The sequence below is a fragment of the Geotrypetes seraphini genome, chromosome 3 (genome assembly GCF_902459505.1).
Source record: "Geotrypetes seraphini chromosome 3, aGeoSer1.1, whole genome shotgun sequence".
In the NCBI taxonomy this organism is placed as follows: Eukaryota; Metazoa; Chordata; class Amphibia; order Gymnophiona; family Dermophiidae; genus Geotrypetes; species Geotrypetes seraphini.
The window spans coordinates 144,719,165-144,741,095 of NC_047086.1; the positions used below are offsets into that span (position 1 = coordinate 144,719,165).

Below are 21,931 nucleotides of genomic sequence, written 5' to 3' on the forward strand. Positions count from 1 at the left end.
GGGAAAAGCAGGGAGAACTCGGCGCCAGCCTGTTCCCGATGGCGGCGGTGACAATCAAGTGGCTAAAGAGCTGCAGTTTGCTGGCCTAGGGAGAACACTGGAGGGTGGCCAGCTGTGCACCCCCTTGGGGCGTAAACCCCCCCCCACCTTGGTATGCCACTGTCTGTACCTCACTCCCTCCCTATGACCAAAAATTCTCCTTTCTTGCATTCCCCGTGTACACAACCATCTCTTTCCCTCACTTCCTCTCTCCCAAGTCCATGCCTTCTGTGTCCAAAAACACATTCCCTCCTCCACCTCAGCATCTCTTTCCCTCCCTTCCTCTCTCCCAAGTTCATGCCTTGTGTCCAAAAATGCACTCCCTCCCTCCTTTTGTGTTCTGCGTTTGCCTCCTAGCCCTCATCTTAGCAACTTTCTCAGCCAAATATAATTCGAGCCGCGAGGCTCGTCTTCTGCTCTTACCTGCCCTGCCACGCACACAGAGCTGACCGGAAGTCTTCCCCAATGTCAGCGCTGACGTCAGAGGGAGGGCTTAAGCAAAGCCTGCCCTCCGACGTCAGCGCTGACATCGGGGAAGACTTCCGGTTGGCTCTGTGTGCGCGGCAGGGCAGGTAGGAGCAGAAGCAATACAAGCAATACACAAGCAATACATAAAACAATCATTTTCTCCCACCCTCCTTCCAATTCTAATACAATAAGACATATGATGTGATTACAATATTATAATTACTAATGTAATGTAATATAATAATTAAGTAATTTTAATCCTCAAAATACATTTCCCTCCCCCCACCCACCCTGGATGTGTAAGGAAATCTAAGAAAAGGAGAGATACATGACCCTTATTACGAGGTAACAAATTTTTCATTAATCAGTTTTCCAAATGTGTTCAGTGCTATATATTAAGCCAAATTCATTAAATAGCTATAGTAAAAAGCTAAAAACTTATCCTTTTTTTGTTGTTCATATCGGGAAGGGACCTGTCATTTCAATATGTTTCGCCCGAAGGCTGTTTCAATAAATCATCAAAGCATAAAGATTCTGGAAGTTATTTGCATCCTCACTCCATACAATGTAAAATATTAGCTTCCAAATAAACTCACTGCTTCATGTATAATGCTACAAAGTATACACAGCCCTGTGTAGTACTATACATATTCTCATTCAAAAATGCACTTTATCATTCACCATAAATACTACATCACATTACATTCATCATACTTCATCATTTAAAATATACTAAGACTCTCCCCCTCAGTGCACATATCACAAAGTCCCACTTTTCCTCAATAAAATTCTTAATACCAAATGCTGCGTTGTGTCTTCCCAGCTAACAATAATCCATACTTGATATAAGAACATAAGAATTGCCATCTCCGGATCAAACCTTAGGTCCATCAAGCCCGGCAATCCGCACACGCGGAGGCCCCGCCAGGAGTACCCTGGCATAGTTTTGGTCCCTATATCACTCTATGCTTCTCATAGGGAGATGTGCATCCAGCTTACCCATACCCGTATCACTCTATGCCACTCTTAAGGAGATGTGCATCTAGTTTTATCCTTAAATCCTAGAACGGTGGATTCCTCAATTACTTCCTTTGGGAGAGCATTCCAGGTGTCTACCACTTGCTGCGTGAAACAGAACTTCCTAATATTTGTCCTAGACTTGTCCCCTCTCAGCTTCAGTCTGTGTCCACTTGTCCCTGTCACATTGGACATTGTAAATAACTGTTTTCCCTGCTCTATTTTGTCGATTCCTTTCAGTATTTTGAAAGTCTCAATCAAATCTCCTCGCAGTCTCCTCTTCTCAAGGGAGAACAACCCCAGTCTCCTAAGTCGTTCCTCCAACCCCAGTCTCCTAAGTCTCATTTCAAAAAGATTCTTGTTGTTCTGTAGAGATTCAATTTTCTTTTTCACAATATCAGCAAACAGTTCAGTTCAGCCCAGTTAGTGTTAGGGTTTGAGAGGTAGCCATTAGCAAGAAAAGTGGCCTGGAGGGTGTCCTTTTCTTTCTGAAGGCTTTCTGGGTCACAAACTCTATTCACTAGCGCCCACTCAACAGGATCTAAGATCTGTCTGCTGAGGAAGTTGGCTTGAACACTGTCCACTCCTACTATGTGCACTGCTGACAGCGCTTGTAAATTCCATTCCATCCAGAAGAGCAGAAGGGCTTCTAGACGCAGGTGGGCACTCTTGGTGCCGCCCTAGCGATTGACCTATGCCACCACTGTAGCATTGCTGGAGAAGACCCTGACCTCTTGTCCTTCCAGAGTCTTTTGCAATTTCAGCAGAGCTAGCCGAATAGCTTGCAACTCCAGTCTGTTGATCAGCCACTTTCTCTGAGAGGGCGACCAACGCCCTTGAATTGGTCAATGGTTGCAATGAGCTTCTCAGCCAAGGACACTGGCAACTGTAATTACGACCAAGAGCTGAACCATCAAGCTGTCCTGGGCCCCATAGCTCCAGCGGGCCCCGCAGTCTGGACATATCTTTCCTTCTGTCCATCTCCCTCGCTTCCCCTGTCTTCTTTTTAACATCCAAATTTTTCTTTTCAGAGGGGCCCTGGCATGGCCGCCATTCTCACAAGCTGCCAGTAACTGCCCTGGAGTTTTCTCTCAGATGCAACTTCCTGTTTCAGCCTGGACAGATTGCAGCAGAGGGAAAGCTTCAGAACAGGGGAGCTCTAAGCACCGAATGAGAGGAAAAATATATGAAAATACCACAGAAAAATAAAGAAATAAGCAGAGCAGAACAAAAATACTTCTTCAGGCTTGCATGCAGAAGGAAAAAACTGTAGGGTGCAGCAGAGCCCTTTGTGAAGTAGGAGGGATTCAAAAATCGCATGCACTGGGTTATAACCCGTTCATCCAGAATGTCACACCTATTGCACTAGAAAGTCTATTTAGCACATATTAAACTATGAATTAGCACACCTACAAGGGAATGCTGAATAGTTCGCAGCCCAATCAAGAAGAAAATTGTGTGGTTATGGTTCAATCAATGATTTGAAACACAGAATTTTGTTTCTTCAAATTGGCACTTAGTGAAATAAGATAACACTCTTTTTAGCTACAGTGGCAAAATAACACTCAATATTTAAGAAGTTGGTTGGTTGGGCTGAGGACTTTTCAGCACCTCCTTGTACAATTTGCACATGTTAAAACGTTCTAATGAACATAAAAAATGCAGGAATGGGTAAAAAAAACTACAAAAATTTTTATTTGGTAAGAGGCAGACAAAAATTGTTTGCTCATAGAAATCGAGAGCCAATCCTCTTTATAACCTCTAATTTCTTATTATGTCTTTCCCTCATTTATTGAATTACCTGTACACTGTTCTGCGCTCTATCTTTATGGAGAGGATATGGTATGCAAACTTAAGGTTCAGTTTAGTTTTTCAGCCAGTGCACTTATTTTGTCTACAGCTGGAGGCCATTTTGGTTCTATTCAGTCCCACACACAATTCACTATAATGACATGCTCAACTGTAGTTTTACAGCTCTATTTCGTACAAAGCACCATCCACAACTGAAGGGCTCCTTTTCCAAAACAGTGCTACCAATTAGCTAATGCTGAATGCGAAGAAGCCCATGGGATAGAGGTTCTCTCAGAGTTTCCGCAGCTGGCATTGTGCTTGGTGCAGGTTTCAGGGTCTCGCTACATCTTTGTCAAGTAGAAACCGAAGTTTCAGCTACCATGGGAATTGAATAGCTAATCGGAAGTGCCGCTTTGTAATAGGAGCCCTAAGGCAGCAAGATGAGGACCCATTCCTTGGTCTTACTATGTCTAACTGCTTGTTGATCTCTAGGAGCTGGGATTCTAGGGCAGCATTCTCCTTTGCTATTGTGCTAGAGTCTTCCATCCTTTTATTCTTCAGGAGACGATCCTGCTCTGCCTGCAGTGTTCTCTCTCGCAGTTGCTGATGAAGACGTGTTATCTCATTCCTGAGGAGAAACCCATGTCCAGAGTTATTGTGTTTTAAGAGGGCAGCCTTCCATGCTAATAACTATTAGAAATTAAAATGTAACCATCGTCATATTACAAAGAGAGGGACAAGGCTACAAAACTTTGAAGATGGTACATCAAAGGAATAATAATAACAACAACTATTTTTATATACCGCAATACCACAAAAGGTTCATATACAGAGAGGCCCCAAAAAATGTAAACACACTTCAATAGTGGTTATCTATTCCCTTTTTCAAAATCTGAATTGAATTACTGTGGCAATCTGTAGTATTGGTTTCTCATACCTAAGGTCACGTGTGATCTGTTCATGCATGGCTGCAGCACGTTGCTGAATTTTCTCTTCTATTTCATGTATACCAGATTGCACTTTCAGTATTTCCATGCTCTTCTCAGACATCTGCATCTCCATAGCCTTTTGCTGCTCAGACTTCTGCTTTAACTTTAACAGGACACAGAAAAGTCATTACAAGAGTCATTTTAAGTGAGTACATTGAGTAAACCATGATGGGGAACAAAGGATGAAACTGGAGAGTGTACTCTTTCTCCTTTCAAGCCCTTCACATTCTTTGGTTCTCAACTCTTCCCCCTCTTTTATCCTTTCAGAGCCTTGCCCACATCTAGACCTGTTTTTTTTACTCTCTTCTCTTCCCTGTATCAGCTGATTATTTCCCCCCTTCTTCTCCCAAATTTCATTTTCCTCTAGCTCAGTCTCCATTAACTCCCTCTCTTCCTTCAACTTATTGCCTCTTCGGGTTCTCTCTCCACCTTCTTCCTTCCAAGTTCTTCCTCTCAATCATCCTCCTCCAATTTCTCACCTGTTCTTTCTCTTCCTCTTCTCCCACCTTTATTTATTCTATGTGTAAGCCTTGGCCACTAGGGGAAATTCTAGGCAGTTGTCTAGTGTTCTCCTCTTCAGAGCATGAGAGTAGGGCCAGCAACATAATATTTGTTTTTCTGGGCTGTGAGCTCTCTTGTACCTGGAACTTTTGGTAAATTTCCTCATGGATGGAGATAAACTGGTGTCCCCAGGGATCTACCAGGGCACTGATTTCTTTCCTCAGACTTGGATAAAATACTTAGTTGGATACCAAGCCAATAAAAATGGTAAAATAAAGCAGTGTTCTTCCTCTTCTCCTAATTCTATTAAGTGGGAAGGGACACTCCGATGCCTCTGGTTTACCCAGACTGCAGGACAATATTTATGTGATGACAGCCTTTATTTTATGTGTCTTATATATGCTTATTGACAAGATTCTCACAACACTGTCTTGGTTAGTTTTTTTTATGTTTGTGGCTTGAATACTAACCTTCTTCTTTGGTTATTATAGCCTTTATTTTATTGCCAACTATTTTTAAGATTTACCATGAGGCAGAACTCAGCTAACAATTTTTGTGCTGCTGCTGGCTATTAAGGCATTAGGTCTGAAGACCTCCCTAACTGCAAGGGTCCTAACGGCAGGGAAAACCAAGAGACAAAAGTGTTGAATTTTGTTCCAGGCTTCACAGCTCTGCAAAATTCCCACAGATAAAAACTCCTCCTTTCATTATAATAACTGAGTCCTTTACTCCTCTGCCCAATAGGAAAAGGAAAGGGAAGAGAGATGATCAGAGCTGTAATTCTGTCAGTGACAGGTGCTGTCATTGCATGCAGTTTGTTCTCTAATTGGCCGTGTCCAATGATCCCTCTAAGGATTGGCCAGGTGCGTGCAAATTGTTTCTCATGTGAACAACAAAGAATTAAAAAAATTTTTTTTGTGTGTGAGCAACAAGTTCTAAAATCCAACAATTTTCCAGATTTGCAAGTATTTTTGTGAGCAGCGCTCCTATAATGTATGAGCAATTGCTTCTGTGCTCATCTTAGAGGGAACAAAGGCTATGTCTGTGACGCTTTTTACAGCACCATCGAGAATTGTGTAGAAAAACCCCACAGGCTACATGTGCTTTGCTTTGCTTCCCTAGGGTCTGGCAGAGGGATTGCTGGCAGAAAGCTACATTTTAAACCTGCTAATGCGCCTTCGTATAAGGAGACCAGTTTCAAGTTTAAGTTTATTAGGATTTTATATACCGCCTATCAAGGTTATCTAAGGCGGTTTTTACAATCAGGTACTCAAGCACTTCCCCTATCTATCCCAGTGGGCTCACAATCTATCTAACGAAACTGGGACTATGAAGGACTGAGTGACTTGCCCAGGGTTACAAGGAGCAGTGCGGGATTTGAACCCCAGGGTACTGAGGCTGTAGCTCCAACCACTGCTCTGGACACCAATAAAAATGAGCGTTATTCTGTATATGGTACTCAGTATTGTTCTTAATCTTTATTGAATCACAGCTTTTTCTTGGCTTACAAACTTGTATGTTAAAACCAAATCACTCACTCACAGCAACAATGCATTGATTCAGCTTCCAATAACGCTGGAAAAGTTCATATGACTAAAAAACCAACCACATTTTTCTTCATGCTCCTACCAGCAAATGGCGGGCAAATATACAGTTCAATAGCAGCGTCAATGGAATACTTGTGCATCTAATGCAGTTAATGCAAACAATAGTGAAAAGTGCAAAAGTGTTATTAAAGTACCTTGTGCATATTAACTTCAATGCCTAGCCCCCCGACCCAGGTTTCGTTTTCTTCGTCAGGAGGGGTCTATGCAGGTGAACTCAACCGGGGAACGGCACCGGAACAGGAACTCAGTATTGTTCATCATTTATAGAATTGTGTTTGGCACCAGAATTTGCGCCCAATTTTGGGTGTGAGGATTTACATCAGTGTATCGCAAACTGTGTGCCATGGCAAGATTCTAGGTGTGCGGTGAAAGAGACGAATTGATCACTGCCAGCAGCAGCCTCTCCTCCTCTCTGCCTCCCCAGCGATGGAGGGATTTCCAAAACCCAACAGTTTGTCCAAGTTTTGGATGGACCCTGAGCTCAGGGCTGCGTCTACAGGGTCTCTGAGCATGCATGGACGTCGATGTGATGACATCACACACAGAGGTCTGTAGACACGGCCCCGATTTTAGTGTGCCGCAATGGAAAAAATTTGCAAGACACTGATTTACACCAACTAAAGACAACTACCCTCCCCCATTCTTGCTTCACTAATAACTGGTAATCATCTTGTTCATCAAAAACTTGTCCAAATGTTGGTTTTTATTTTGATATTTTTTAAAATAAGCTACACTACCGGTCTTACTTACAACCTTAATTTTGTGCTTATTGAAATATTTGTTAAATTTGTCACACTCACTGTATCCTGCTACCAAAGAAACCTATCAGTTGTTTGGTCATACCTTGGATTGAAGTACCATGATTTGTTGTGCCTTGTTATTTTCATTGTTTAGTTCCCTTTCTAGTTCCTGTCTGAGGAGCAGGATCTCGGTTTCCTTCTGAGAGACCTGCCTATCAGTCTGTTCTTTCGTTTGTTTTAGCTGTATAATCTCTTTCACCAAAGATTGCTTTTCTCTGGAGTGACCATCTAAGAAAAAATTTTTAAAAAAATTATTTAAAAAATTTATAAACCACTTATATCTAAGAAGTGTACATAAGAAAATACATAATGTTAAAACAAACAACAATATTTCAGATTATAAACAAAATACAATAATATTTGCATTTCATAGTAACCTGATGCTAACGTCACTATATCTCTCAATTCTAAAAATCATACGATAAACCAAAACTAGATCAAAGACCTCTCATCATATATTATATTAAACACATCTACAAATAGTTGTGTTTTCAGCAATTTCTTAAAGGTCATAGTTTCAAAACTCCAGGAAGAGAATTCCAAGGTTTACTTCAATTATAGAGAACAAAGACATCTTTGATTTTACATAATAAACTCTATTTTCCTTAACGCTAATCAGTCTCTTCCCTCCCTCAGATCTCAGCTTTCTGGCTGGTTGGTAGATTTTACAAAGGTTTTGAAAACATAATGGAACAGACAAATATAAAACTTGGTGCACAGTTGAAAGTATATATTCATCAATAATTTTACCAGTGTGAGCACCAAAAGCAGTATACAAGGCTCTTATTTATTTATTTATTGAGATTTATTAATGAAAGATTAGGTTTCTTACCTCTGCCAATCTTCTTTCTTGTAAATATCCTCTGGATTCTATACCTTAGGGTTATTTATCTCTTCTAGCCTTAAAATTGTAGGAAACTTAAAACTAATTTCTAGCCCCTCCTTCTGTGGTCATCTCTTGTTACTCTCCCCTGGAATTCCAGTCAGTACACAAGCCAGGTAGATCTATATCACAAAACAGGAAACAAAAGAAAAGAGAGAGGGGGTGCGGAGACTCCCCGCTACATAATAATTCTGCTCATGAACAACAATTTCAAAGAGTTACCATCAAATTTGAACATTAAACAAATTGAAAACAGCATAAATTTGGTTAAAGGAGACACAGCTTGAAATTTAGAAGGGGGACAACCACCAGGGGACCCCTAAACCTTACATAAGTGAACAAGAATGGAATTCTTAGTGAGGCTGGCCAAAGACAGAAATCCAGCTTACCAGTTAGTGAGCAGGCGACCTGCAAATCAGACAGAAAAACTGGGAGGGTATGTAGACTCCAGAGGATATTTACAAGAAAGAAGATTAGCAGAGGTATGAAACCTAATCTTTTGTTCTTGTATAATACCTCTGGAATCTACACCTTAGGGATGTATCAAAGCAGTCCCAACACATCAGGGAGGGGCCGATGAGCCTGCCGCCAGCCCCAAAAGCTGCATCTTGCTTCGCCACCACATCAAGTCAAATTAAATACTAGAACTCAGAAAAATAAAGCATGAGCAGAAAAGATAAGCCCCTACAGCTTAGGCTGTAGGAAACGAAACTGGAATTCCAGGGGTGAGTAACAGGAGATGACCACAGGAGGGGCTAGAAACTGGTTTTAAGTTCCCTACAGTTTTAAGGTTTGAAGAGATAAATAACCCTAAGGTATAGACTCCAGAGTTATTGTACAAGAATTGCCTTTATAAAGAGATTCACCCAAGGCGGTGTACAGCAGGTACTAAGACTCGGATTTTACTTTCATTTTATGTGCACAGGAAGGGTAATTTTCAAAAGCAATTTATCTAAAAAACCCGCCTTTTCTGTATGCAGATAAAAATAGGCGACTAACAGGGAAATTCTATAACCAGCACCTAAACGTAAGGTGCTGGAAGGTGCCCTGCAGATGCCTAAGTTAATTGAAAAATGCCAGGAGTGGGCATCCCTCCTGTCTCTCTGGGTGCGTCAGCAATCACAATTAAAATATATATACACCATCATTATTTATGCTTGTATGTAATGAAAAATATTGAATCCTTATGCTTGTGTATATTGTAAGATGCAAGTTCTATGATATTTTATGGCTGATTGCTAATAAAGTGGGTTTTGAAGACCAGGCACAGTCTGCTCTCTTCTATTGGACCTTGTGGACAGTTGTGCAGTGGTGATCGTTTTCTTTTTGATTACCAGTCTCCTATCCCCCCTCCCCCACCATACATCTCTCCCTCTCTTCCCAGGCTCTTGCTCTCTTCCCCTCCTGCGTATTTTTTAATAAGTAAGCAATTATTTGGTTCTGCAGCACCAGTGGCAGCCTTTAACTCACAGACTGCCTGCAGCTTGCACCAGGCCTTTCCCTGTGATCCATCCCGCCCTTCTAAAAACAGGAAGTTGTGTCAAAAGAGACAGGACATGTGTCAGGGAAAGGCCTGGTCCTGGCTTGCTCGCTTATTAAAAGGTACATGGGGAGTTGGGGTGGGGGAGGAGAGAGAGAACTCAGAGCTGGGAGGGAAAGACGTTGGACCATGTGCGTTCCAGGAAGGGAGGGAGAAATGTTGAACCATATGTGGGGTAGAGAGAGGGAGGGGCCACTGGGGACTTAGACCCCTCCTTTGGGTTTAGGCATTTTCTAAAAGCTGCAGGGGGGTGGCGATGGATGGGTGATGCTAGATGAGGGAAGAGCGAGAGACTGGATGAGGGAAGAGAGACAGAGATGGGGGAAAAGAGAGAGAGAGATGGTGATACTGGAGTTTTTACAGTACATGTTACGCAGAGGAAAAAATGAACATTCAAAAACATTTTACAGGAAAATACCTAAGTTTTTTATGACTCCTACTGTGATCTAATTCATTGAGACATAACATTTAAGTTTCTTTGTATGTTTTTCTTGTATAATTTTCCTGTAAATATACCCATTTTGATACAAGAAGTGTTCTATATTAGTGATTAAATAAACAAAATTTCCTGTTATTTCTTCTTTATTTGTCCTTAAATTTGAATTTTAAAAGTACTGCCTCAGAATCTGGAAAATCCGGACTGACCTAATCCCTATCTGGATTTTTGGATTTATACTGTAGCTGCCTCCAATAATCCCAGACCTCGGCAAACGGAGCATATCTCATTTGAATTACTGTGAACACTAATTACCCTCTACCAAGGAAATCTGGCTTCTCAGTTGTTCCAGCTCAGATCGCCAAATGTACAAGCTGGCTTCTTTTCGCTTTAATTCCAAACGAAGCCCCTCTGCTTGCGACTGCATTTCCTGTAGGAAACAGAAAGGATGTTTTCTGAAGAAACTCTGATATACACCAAGAGAAGATAAATAAACATGATAGCTTCATATATGCCTTCAGAGAACTGTCATGTTCATGTCACTAAATGCAGCCTGATAGAGTTTCAGATGTCACTTAGCCACATTATTTCAGTGTCACATGGACAAATCAGGTTACTCATGCTTATAAGAAAAATTTGAAATAAAAGCAAACTAGGCACTGGCTCAGTGGCAGTGTTGTATATTGCCATAAGGAAGGTTCTTTCCTTCCATAAAATAATAAATACTATAAAAGCAATATAAAATAAACAAAAAGTTTGCCAGTCTTTTCTCCTCACTTGCACAACTAAAAGCAAACTACATGGCTCATATCCGGTTAAAAAAGCAATGAAACCAATATTCAGAGGGCGATGCCTGGGCACGAGAGGTGCCTACCTGATTATTCCCTGTTGAGCTGCTTATAACCAGATTTTCAGTGGCACATGACTGGATATTGCTACCAATAAAGTCAGAGTGGAGCTGGGAGTTACCCGGTAAGCAATCATCTTCAGCAAAATGGCTGTTCTAACTTTATCTGGTTATTGGCTGGCATCCAGATAATCTCCAGCAGCTGGACATCATCCAGATATGCTGGTGCCCAGATTAGGTCTAGCATTGAACATCCAGATATGCTGCTTAAGGGTGACAGTACCATAAACATTGCTGACTGCTATGGGTTAAACATTGGGCTCAAAAATATCTTCAGACTTGTGAAAAGCTAGATCAGTGTTTTTCATTGCAAGGCCCAGATGTTCTAAAATCGCTGTTAAAATCATGCGAGTCACTGTGGTGCCAATAAATTGTCCGATTAGAAAACGGTAATCAATACTGAAACAATTCTGCATGCAAATTAATTTTGCAAAGGTCCACCATAACCTCATCTGATCAGTCGTTGGAGAACGCGACTGATACATGCGCAAAGCCAGCAGGGAAGCCCTGAAAATGAATGGCAGGGGGAAACCCAAAGTAGCCTTCTGTCGCTCAGCTGTTTGGAACTGGAAGAGTAGTTTTGGTTTTTAAAAAAAAAATTATGGGCACAGATGTGCATATGTTACAAATGCACAGCAACTGTGTCCCCCTCTCAAAAAAAAGTCGTGATGATGGCCCCCCTTCCCCACCCTCTGAACTAAAAAAAAAAAAAAGAATTGTCAAGAGGGATACCCACTTCTTTCTGCTGAAGGTCTAGTCTTCCCCTCCCATGAAGATCAGCAGGATTGTAGGATTGTTGCCCATTCCCTCCTGCCTTGGCCACCCGGACCCCATCACATACATCTAACGTAACCAATGCTACATCTGAAAAATCACATTCTATCTCATTCAGAAGATTGATGAAATGTGCCGAGTCTCGGATATATGATTTAGGGCTCCTTTTACAAAGGTGCGCTGGCATTTTTAGTGCACGCACCGGATTAGCGCAAGCTAGCTGAAAAACTACCGCCTGCTCAAGAGGAGGCGGTAGCGGCCAGCGCGCGTGGCATTTTAGCATGTGCTATTTCGTGCGTTAAGGCCCTAACGTACCTTTGTATAAAGAGCCCTTAATTTTCGGTATATATGGTCTCAAGAAGTGGGCCACAAAGATGGTGCTGAGATGATGGGTCTCCCGGGGGGGGGGTCTGGTCACTGATTTGTGGATCTTTGGTAACATATAAATAGTTGGCCCTATGGGGTTTGGAACTTTCAGAAAATCCTTTTCTTTGGCTGTAAGTATACCAGTCCCAAATGAAATGAAATGTCAATTAGAGAATGACACGGGGATCGATCCCCGCAGCGAACCGCTGCGTGGCTGCGGTTTGACTGCGGGTTATGGTGACCTCATTAGCAAATCGCCGCAGACGCGGGAACAAATCCTTTCACCGCCCGCAAAAACGGTGAATAGATTTGTCCCCGCAGGCCAATGTCCCCCCTTCTAGGAACCGCTATTTACCTGTGTTTCACCTGCACGTTGCCGCATTGACTCCGCCCCCCAATATACTGGCTCCTCATTTGTCAGATCAACCCTTCCTGCCAATAGAACCCGCCCCCCCCCCCGACGATCGCCGGCAGGAAGGTGCTCAGCCCTTCATGCCGACAGAACCAGCCCTCCCCAACGATCGCGGCAGGAGGGTACCCATCCCCTCCTGCCTATCCCAACCCCCCCCCCCCCAACGGCCCTCCCGACGATCGCAGCAGGAGGATATCCAACCCCTCCTGCCAGCTCCCCAACAGCCCCCCTATGATCACTGGTAGGAGGGTGCCCAACCCCTCCTGCCGGCCCCCCAACGGCCCCCTATATCGCCAATAGGAGGGTGCCCAACCCCTCCTGCCGGACCCTCCCCCAACAAACCCCGCCATCCCGAAACACCACCCTTAGTCTTACTTTCCAAGTTGGACCGGACAGCTCCTCGCTCATCTGGCCAGCAGGCCTGCCTCCGTCCAAATGAGGCGGGCCCGCCCCTCCCCTCCCCTGCCTAACCCACAGGATCCTAGGGCCTGATTGGCCCAAGCACCTAAGGCCCCTCCTATAGCGGGAGTGGCTTTAGGTGCCTAGACCAATCAGGCCCTAGGATCCTGTGGGTTGGGCAGGGTAGGGGCGGGCCCGCCTCATTTGGATGGAGGCAAGCCTGCTGGCCATACGTGTGAGGAGCCGTCCGGTCCAACTTGGAAAGTAAGACTAAGGGGGTTCCGGGGTGGGAGGGTTCGTTGGGGGGGGGGGGTCCAGCGGGAGGGGTTGGGTACCCTCCTGCCGGCGATCTTAGGGGAGGCCATTGGGAGGACCGGCAGGAGGGGTTGGGTACCCTTCTGCTGCGATTGTCGGGAGGGCCGTTGGGGGGGGTCTACAGGAGGGGTTGGGTGCCCTCCTGCCGTGATCGCTGGGGGGAGGGGAGACTTGCAGCCGTAGCCGCGGTCACTATGCTAATCACGATTAGCATAGTGACCGCGATTAGGTACACGATTTGGTACACGATTAGGTACACGATTTGCCGCGATTAGGTACAGCGGCCGCGTCTACTTACCATGTAGGCTAACATTGTAAGCATTAAAAGTACATGTCGTGTTTGTTTTTGTATAGTTATTAACTAATATTTAACTAAGTTTTAAAGTTTTAAAGAATGTTTCCTTTATACGTAAATAAAGAAAAGTATTTAAAATCGTACCCGTTTGAGGCTTTTATGTATGCAGCGGTGACGGTGACGGGGCGGTGAATGGGGTTGCAGTGGCGGTGACGGGGCGGTGAATGGGGTGGCAGTGGCGGTGACGGGGCGGTGAAGGGAATGGCGGTGACAGGGCGGTGCAGAGAATGGTGAGACGGGGACGGGGCGGTGACGGGGACCAATTTTTTCACCGTGTCATTCTCTAATGTCAATTAATTCATCTGTCTCTGCTTTGAGATTTTCTGTGGGCCCACTATTCAAAGGGACTGTAAAAGCATGCCACAGTAGGAGGCATATAGACACCTAATTTTGAAATGTTCCTCTCCCAGCTGACCCTATATCACTGACTCCTGATATTGACTCTGTCAAGTATATTGACTCTGTCAAGTCTATTGACAAATGAGGCACCTCTCCAGGCATTGCTGGCAACCACTAAATGTCTCCTCCAGGACAGCTGCAGTTCCTATTCCTACACTGAATGCCAAAGAATTTTCATCTCTGCCAGGGCCAATATAAGAGGACAAAGTAATTTGCTGCTACCCTACTTCATGATCCTAAAGAAGGAAAATACAAGGCAGCAAGTAAAGAGCTCTGACTGAACATGTCCTCAATTCACCATCTTGGCTCCCCACCAATAATAAGAAAATTTAGAGATCGAAATCTTAGTAAGAACATAACAGGGATCACACTGGATTTCACTGAAAGATGCAATGTGCCCAGCATCACACTACAATCCCCCCAAGCTAGGGGAAATTATCATGGTGAACGCTATTTTCTGGAACCACAGGAAGCAGATCGTCAAATGTGCTGTGTAAAATGCCATCCAACTGGACTTTGGAAAGAGCTTTAACATTCTCAGGATAACTTTACTAGTGACATCACTTTATTTATTTATTTATTTTTTTAATTCTTTATTCATTTTTACAACTTACAATAAGTGTAATTGGAAATAACATTTGAACTTACAAACATCACTTGAATTTCTGTTACAATCATCTTAAATTAATGAAATTTATCCCTCCCTCCCACCCTTACCATATCATATGTAATCGCGTATATCATATAATATATTCTTTTTTACTAATCCAAACAATTAATATAAGATTAGAAACACCCCACCCTCTCATTTGCAATTGTATAATTAAGGGAAAAATGTTATTTACTTGTTACAATAATCTGTTAATGGTCCCCAAATATCCTTGAATTTATTAAAATGTCCTTTCTGTATGGCTAATATTTTTTCCATCTTATATATATGACACAAAGAGTTCCACCAGAAATTAAGGTTTAATCTATTCCAATTCTTCCAATCACTTTAGATATTGTATTATTCAATTACAATGAAAATGTAAGGAAAAAGATTACCCTTAACTTCTGAAACATAAGCTCTGCTTCTGAGGTAATTCTTGGCTGTAGAGCTGTGGCCTTCTTAGTCTGTTTACGAGTAAAAGCCATAGTTAAGGGCTAAATTAAATCCTTTGTGGAAAGCATTCAGATTTACATTTTATTAAAAGATTCAAAAAAATCTGTCAGGTTAATATTCAAGAGCTTGTATGCATCCAGCACCAGCTGCTGATCACATAAATAAGTATATAGCCAAAAGATACCTGTTCAAAATTGTCAGGATTAGGAATGATCCAGGGTGAGGCTAGAAGTCTCAAGCCTTGCGGAGTAAGGCTTTGAATATTTCATTGGTCACATAACAAAGAGTTATCCTAGTAAGGAGCTTAGTTATTATTCCACCTTTGTCCTATCACCCAAAATCATGTTATGTTTTAAGGAACAGAAACCTCAGGTCCTGTTGAAATGGATCTTCACTAAGCCAACCTGGAAAAGGGGGCAAAATTGTACACCACCCTGAACTTCTCTAAGATAGGGTGGTATATCAAATGCCAATAAACATAAAGAAAGAAAAGTGTACTGCTGGATAGTGATCCCTAAGGGTAAAGGAGGCTCCCCTCATACCATACTTTAATTTTACCACATAGGGAGAGACCCTACTAACCAGATACTGCAAAGGAATCTAAAACTAGTCCATCTTTTAAGCTGGAGAAAAAGTGTGCAATCTGAAGTATCCTTTTAGGTGTCAGAGTCGAAGTGCGAAGCCTCAGTCAAAGTCGAGGCATGAGGCCTCAGTCGAAGTTGAAGCATGAAGCCTCAGTCGAGGTCGAGTTACAAAGCTCCAGTCGAGGTCAAGGCACAAAGTACCATCCCGAAAGGTGGCACCATACCAATGAAAACTAGTAAGGACTGTGCAGCAGTGCGCTCCATAGAGGGCAACCTCGAGGATGAGTATTCCCTATTAAAGGAGGCACGCTTCGAAAGTCTCGTAGAGGCTGGCACGACTGCACTCGATGCCTGGAACGCCTGAGACTCAGCTGGAGGCTATACCGATGTAGTGTACCTGGGAAGGAAAGAAGAGACTTACCCGAGGATGGAACCTCACAAGGCACAGCAGACGAGAGCCACAGGGGATCGAGGCCAAGTCGGGTCGAGTCCAATGAAGGAAAAAGGCCTGGCCACTCTACTCACACGTGGTGAACCCGGTGAGAGGCCAGGAGAGAAAGAAAAACACAGCCGTCACCAAACTAGGACTAGCGGCAGGGCCGAAGCCCAAGTCAGGCCCACTGGAGGAAAACCAGCGGGAACACAACAAATCTCTTTGTTTTGGGTTTTTTTGTTTGTTTGTTTTTGGAAAAAAAAGACGCGCCGCACATCGACTTAAAGAAAACAAAGAAAGCCGTTGTGGGAGAAGGCAAGTAGGAAAACGGCAGAGCTGTAGAACAGGGCTTCTTGGCTCCGTGGAAAAACAAGAACTGAGGCCACGCTGAGGAGACGCGCCCCCTAGCTAGGGCGGAAAGGCACACGCGCGGTACACTCGCAAGCTTGAAGATCTTCAAGCAAGTTTGCTTGCGAGAGTGTCCGATCGGGGCTCCGTGGATGACGTCACCCACATGTTGAGAATATGCTGCCTGCTTGTCCTAGGATAATGCCAATTATGAAGAGGAGAAATGGTAAAGGGGATCCAGTCAAAAGGAGACATGGAAGGTTTAAATGAAAAATCTCCACCGGTCAAGTACCTAACATATGCTTTATTACTTTTTGTGTCTGTAAAGCAACTGAGGAGTTGATTCCCTAGGACCCAGGAAATAATATTTTTAAGAACAGCTGTATTATCAGTTTCTCCTGTGAGGCTCCTCTCTGTGTTTGATTTAACCATAGCTGCTGAAATTAGTGCTAATTGTGAACTGAACTGCTGAAAGACAGCTGGAGAGTAGATTAGTTGCACATGAGAAGTTGTGTCTGTATTACAGCCTTGAGAATTGGTTCTCTCCTTACCTCCCAAGACCCAAGAGGCGGTCCAGAGGAGGGCGACGAAAATGATAGGAGGCTTGCGCCAGAAGACGTATGAGGAGAGACTGGAAGCCCTGAATATGTATACCCTAGAGGAAAGGAGAGACAGGGGAGATATGATTCAGACGTTCAAATACTTAAAGGGTATTAACGTAGAACAAAATCTTTTCCAGAGAAAGGAAAATGGTAAAACCAGAGGACATAATTTGAGGTTGAGGGGTGGTAGATTCAGGGGCAATGTTAGGAAATTCTACTTTACGGAGAGGGTGGTGGATGCCTGGAATGCGCTCCCGAGAGAGGTGGTGGAGAGTAAAACTGTGACTGAGTTCAAAGAAGCGTGGGATGAACACAGAAGATTTAGAATCAGAAAATAATATTAAAGATTGAACTAGGCCAGTTACTGGGCAGACTTGTACGGTCTGTGTCTGTGCATGGCCGTTTGGATGAGGATGGGCAGGGGAGGGCTTCAATGGCTGGGAGGGTGTAGATGGGCTGGAGTAAGTCTTAACAGAGATTTCGGCAGTTGGAACCCAAGCACAGTACCGGGAAAAGCTTTGGATTCTCGCCCAGAAATAGCTAAGAAGAAAAAAAAAAAAATTTAAATTGAATCAGGTTGGGCAGACTGGATGGACCATTCGGGTCTTTATCTGCCGTCATCTACTATGTTACTATGTTACCAAAACCAAAACCAAAATCTACTCCTCCAAGCAGAATGCTACATTGCTAACAATTGAAGCAGACTAATACTACTACTTATCACTTATATAGTGCTGAAAGGCATATGTAGCGCTGTACATTATGACATTTATAGACGGTCCCTGCTTGGAAGAGCTTACAATCTAACATGGACAGACAAGACATGACATAGAGGGTAGGGGATGCAGAACCCAAGGTGAGAGGAGTTAGGAGTTGAAAGCACTCTCTCAAAGAGGCGGGCTTTTAAGCAGGCCTTGAACACTGCCAGAGAAGGAGCCCGCCTTAGGGATTCGGGCAGCTTGTTCCAAGCATATGGTACAGTAAGGCAGAAGGAACAGAGTCTGGAGTTGGCAGTTGAAGAGAAGGACAAGATAGAAGGGGCTTACCAGCTGAGCGGAGCTCACAGGGGAGATCATGGGGGAAGATAAGCGAAGAGAGATAGTGAGGGGCAGCTGAGTGAGTGAATTTGTAGGTCAGTAAGAGGAGTTTGAATTGTATTCGGAAACAGATGGGAAGCCAATGAAGTGACTTTAGGAGAAGAGTAACATGAGTAAAGCGTCTCTTCCGAAAAATGAGTCATGCAGCCGAATTCTGGACAGATTGGAGGGGAGCGAGATAGCTAAGCGGATGGCCTGAGAGTACCGAGTTGCAGTAGGACAGTGTACGGTATTTGGGTTCAAGAAGGGATTAGATAACTTCCTGAAAGAAAAGGGGATAGAAGGATATAGATAGAGGATTACTATTCAGGTCCTGGACCTGATGGGCCGCCGCGTGAGCGGACTGCTGGGCATGATGGAGCTCTGGTCTGACCCAGCAGAGGCACTGCTTATGTTCTTATGTCTAAGCACGAAGTGATGAGGGTAGTGTGCTTAGAGAGGAGGGATCGGATTTTGGTAATATTATAGAGGAAGAAGTGGCAGGTTTTAGCAATATGTTGTATCTGGGTGGTAAAGGAGAGAGAGGAGTCAAAGTTGACCCAGAGATTACGAGCAGACAAAGCAGGAAGGATGAGAGCCGGAGAACTAGGGAAGAGGAAAGGTGGGTTTAGGCGGTGTCCTCTCCAGTTTCTCAGTCTCTGCTGAGCAGGACAGGTAGATCTCATCCAACATTGGGATTCCCTCTGAGGTCTTCTGTAGATCCTTTAAAGTTTGATGTACTACTGCATTGTTGTCCCCTCCTTTGTCTATGGAGAAATAAAGCAGTGCTAGCAACAGCATGCAACCAGCACAGTCTCCCCCTTCCCTCTCCCTCACATCATACCAGCATCCTCCTCCTCTCTAATAGCTGTGTGTCTCTTTACTTTACCTCTCCAATAGCTGTGTGTCTCTTTACTTTACCTCTTTCTGTGCCAGAAAAATACCAGGAAGGATATAGAAAGTTGGCTTCCAACTCCAGAAAGTATATTTGCTGCTGCAGATTGCTAATATATTCAGCCTCCACATTTAACACTGTAGTGGTAGCCATACTCTTGTCAGAAACGTTTAAAATCTGGGTTACAAGGCAAAAATGAAAAACAAAAGAATCAACCCAACACATTTTTGAGCCTAGGAAGATGTGCATTCTCACAAGTATCCTATCTGTTAGCCATCTGCTTCTGAACCGGACCAACCACTGCTGGAGACAGGATACTCAGATCACAGTGACACAAGACTGGATTCTCAAAACTCACCAGTAAAATCCGGCAGGTCAATGTAGTGGCCATAGTGGTAGTGACTTTTTTTATTGATTCTCAGCATAATAGCAAGCAAATTGTATGCATGCTTAAGGCCCATTTTCTGGCAATTCTCAACATAATAGCATGCAAATTATATGCATGCTTAAGGCCCCTCCCTATTCCAGGATGCACCGGGCAGGGGACTAAGGCTCTGATTGGTTCAGGTTGTAAGGCCCCTCCAAGGGGAAGGGGCTTAGGTGCCAGAGCCAATCAGGGCCTTAGGCCCCACCTAGTGCATCCCAGGATGCACCAGAAAGGGGAAGGCCCGTCATTTTGAAGAGGTGGACCTACCACCAGAGGGAATGGGCATCCCTCCTACCGTCCTTCAACTTCAAGGTATGAGGTTGGTGGGAGGGAGAGAGGAATCAGGGTTCTTTTTATTTCTGGGCAGGAAGGGATTTTTTGTGGTGGGATCTGAGCTGTCGAGCCTTACTTTCCTGTCAGTGCTTGAGTCAATCAGCACTCAGGCACTGACAGGAAAGTAAGGCTATGACAACTCTGACGCTGCAGGAAAATTTTGCCAGTAAAAAGTGTGCAAAAAGTTTAGAGAATCACCTGGAGTGCTCATTTTAATATTAACAACTTCATTGTATTACCATTTTAATATTAATGACCTCATTGTGCTCCATTTGCATATTATAATCAGAGGCTGCTAGGAAGCACGGAAAAGACCATGGTGTTCTGAGAATTGGCCGGTAAAACACGGACGCTACACTGGCTATGACTGGTTTAGTGTCCATAGTTAAATGCATGGAGAGTTTTGAGAATCTGGCCCATTGTAAATAACAGAAGATAAAAACCAGCATGGCTCATCCAGTCTGCCCAAAAATATGACCAATGCTGTACCTCTGACTCCATGGGAGTTACCCTTCCTCTTACTTTGTCTTTGTAACTGATACCCTCTGCAGTCTACCCCTCTTTGCTTCCTTTCCAAAGAATGAATATAAACATTTATTGTCAAGAATACTCTTCATGAAACTCTTCATGAAAAAGATGGTTAATACTGTAAATCTAAATAAATAATTTTTTACCTCTTATAGGAATTCTTTATTTTCTGGTGCCATCATCTGGTAGAAGTAAATATTGCAGCTACCTTTGATTATCAGTCTGGGCTGGTTTGTAAGTTACATGGAATACATAGGGCTGGTATTCAAAGTGTCTTAAGCAGAAAGGAGAGGCTCCTGACCCTTAAATACCTGGAAATATTCAGTGCCAGCATCCACATAGTTAAGCAGCTTAATTTAGGACAGATCAAAAGCTGTCAAATTAGGCTGCTGAACAATGTGGGGGCTGGCACTTGCATAATATATATTTATATATATTCATTATAAAAGCCAACATCAAGTGCAACATATTATCAAGCAATGTACAAATAAACAGCACTTAATTCCATTAAATGATATAATAAAAACATATCCCTTCCCACCCACCCACCCTCTCATATAGCATAAAGACAATCAAGAATAATACAAATGATCAAGACCAACAAATTACAATCAATAAATTAAAGGCAAATCCCCACCCCCACCCCTCCTGGATGTGTAAATATGAGCCCTGTAGCCTTGGATTAGATGGGGTGAAGCACTGGCTGCCAAAGATGTGCCAGTAATGTTCTGTAAGCTACTGTTTACTATCTCTATGCAATACTGACCTATCAGCTTTTTTTTTTTTTTTTTTGGGGGGGGGGGCAGCACGGCACGGCACTTGTTGCTTTAGCTAGCTGTCATCCTTTTTGCACTGCAGTGGCATGTCGCTGTGCGAGAGATGCTAAAACAAATAGCCAATTAGTTTCATTCCTCCAGCCTATATCTGTAGACATTCCTCATACCTCTAGGCCAGGGTTGGCAACAAGCAGCTCTTTCACTATGTGGCTGCAGTTCTTCTCTTGCTTCAAAGGGTTAGCAGCAGCGAATTCTACAGCTGCCTGCTGCTAACTCGGAAGCCTCTCCTCTGCCGTATCATGTCCTCTGTCAGAACTTCCTGTTTCTGCCCAGGTGGGACACAACAAAGAAGTGGATTCCGGGTTAGCAGCAGGCAGCTTTAAGAATCGACGATGACCCATTGAAGCAAGACAGAGCATAATATTTGTGAGTGGGATTGGGGTTGGGGGGGAGGAAATATGTTGCAAGACGGATGAGAATGGTGAGAGAGGTTAGAAATGGACATAAGGGTGAGGGGAAGGAGAGATGGTGCATGAGGAGAGAGGGAGATATGGATATAGGGGTAGAGGTGAGAGAGAGATGGTGCATGGGGCTCTACGGTTTCCAGATCAGCAACCTTTGAACTGTTGCTTTGACTTTGGCCGCTTTTTCAGACCTCACAGCAAGAGAGTCTAGAAAAGGGTCCGGGAGGGGCCAAAAGAGCTTATACCCTTCCCTTATAACAACCAACACCCAGCAATCTGTGGTGATCTCCGCCCAAACTCCCCAATAGGCCGATAACCTTCCTCCGATGTGTGGAGGCTCAGAAGATGGCTTTGACGTTATA

At 43.6% G+C, this 21,931-nt stretch overlaps 1 protein-coding gene across 9 annotated transcripts in view; it reads right to left on the reverse strand.

Moving 5' to 3' along the window:
- Positions 1 to 21,931, reverse strand: part of LOC117356435 (cingulin-like protein 1) — a 60,499-nt gene that overhangs the window by 16,910 nt on the left and 21,658 nt on the right. For 3 of the 9 annotated variants that reach the window (XM_033935634.1, XM_033935637.1, XM_033935629.1), the window contains exons 2-7: positions 19,068 to 19,218; positions 15,046 to 15,114; positions 10,387 to 10,501; positions 7,256 to 7,440; positions 4,253 to 4,407; positions 3,781 to 3,943 (exon numbers count right to left, since the gene is read on the reverse strand). In XM_033935634.1, the coding sequence (XP_033791525.1) occupies positions 3,781 to 3,943; positions 4,253 to 4,407; positions 7,256 to 7,440; positions 10,387 to 10,501; positions 15,046 to 15,114; positions 19,068 to 19,172 (792 nt within the window). In that variant the 5' untranslated portion in view covers positions 19,173 to 19,218. Of the gene's footprint in view, positions 1 to 3,780; positions 3,944 to 4,252; positions 4,408 to 7,255; positions 7,441 to 10,386; positions 10,502 to 15,045; positions 15,125 to 19,067; positions 19,219 to 20,475; positions 20,495 to 21,931 lie in introns of those variants that run through there. The other 6 variants (XM_033935631.1, XM_033935630.1, XM_033935633.1 and 3 more) reach the window with 6 other exon arrangements.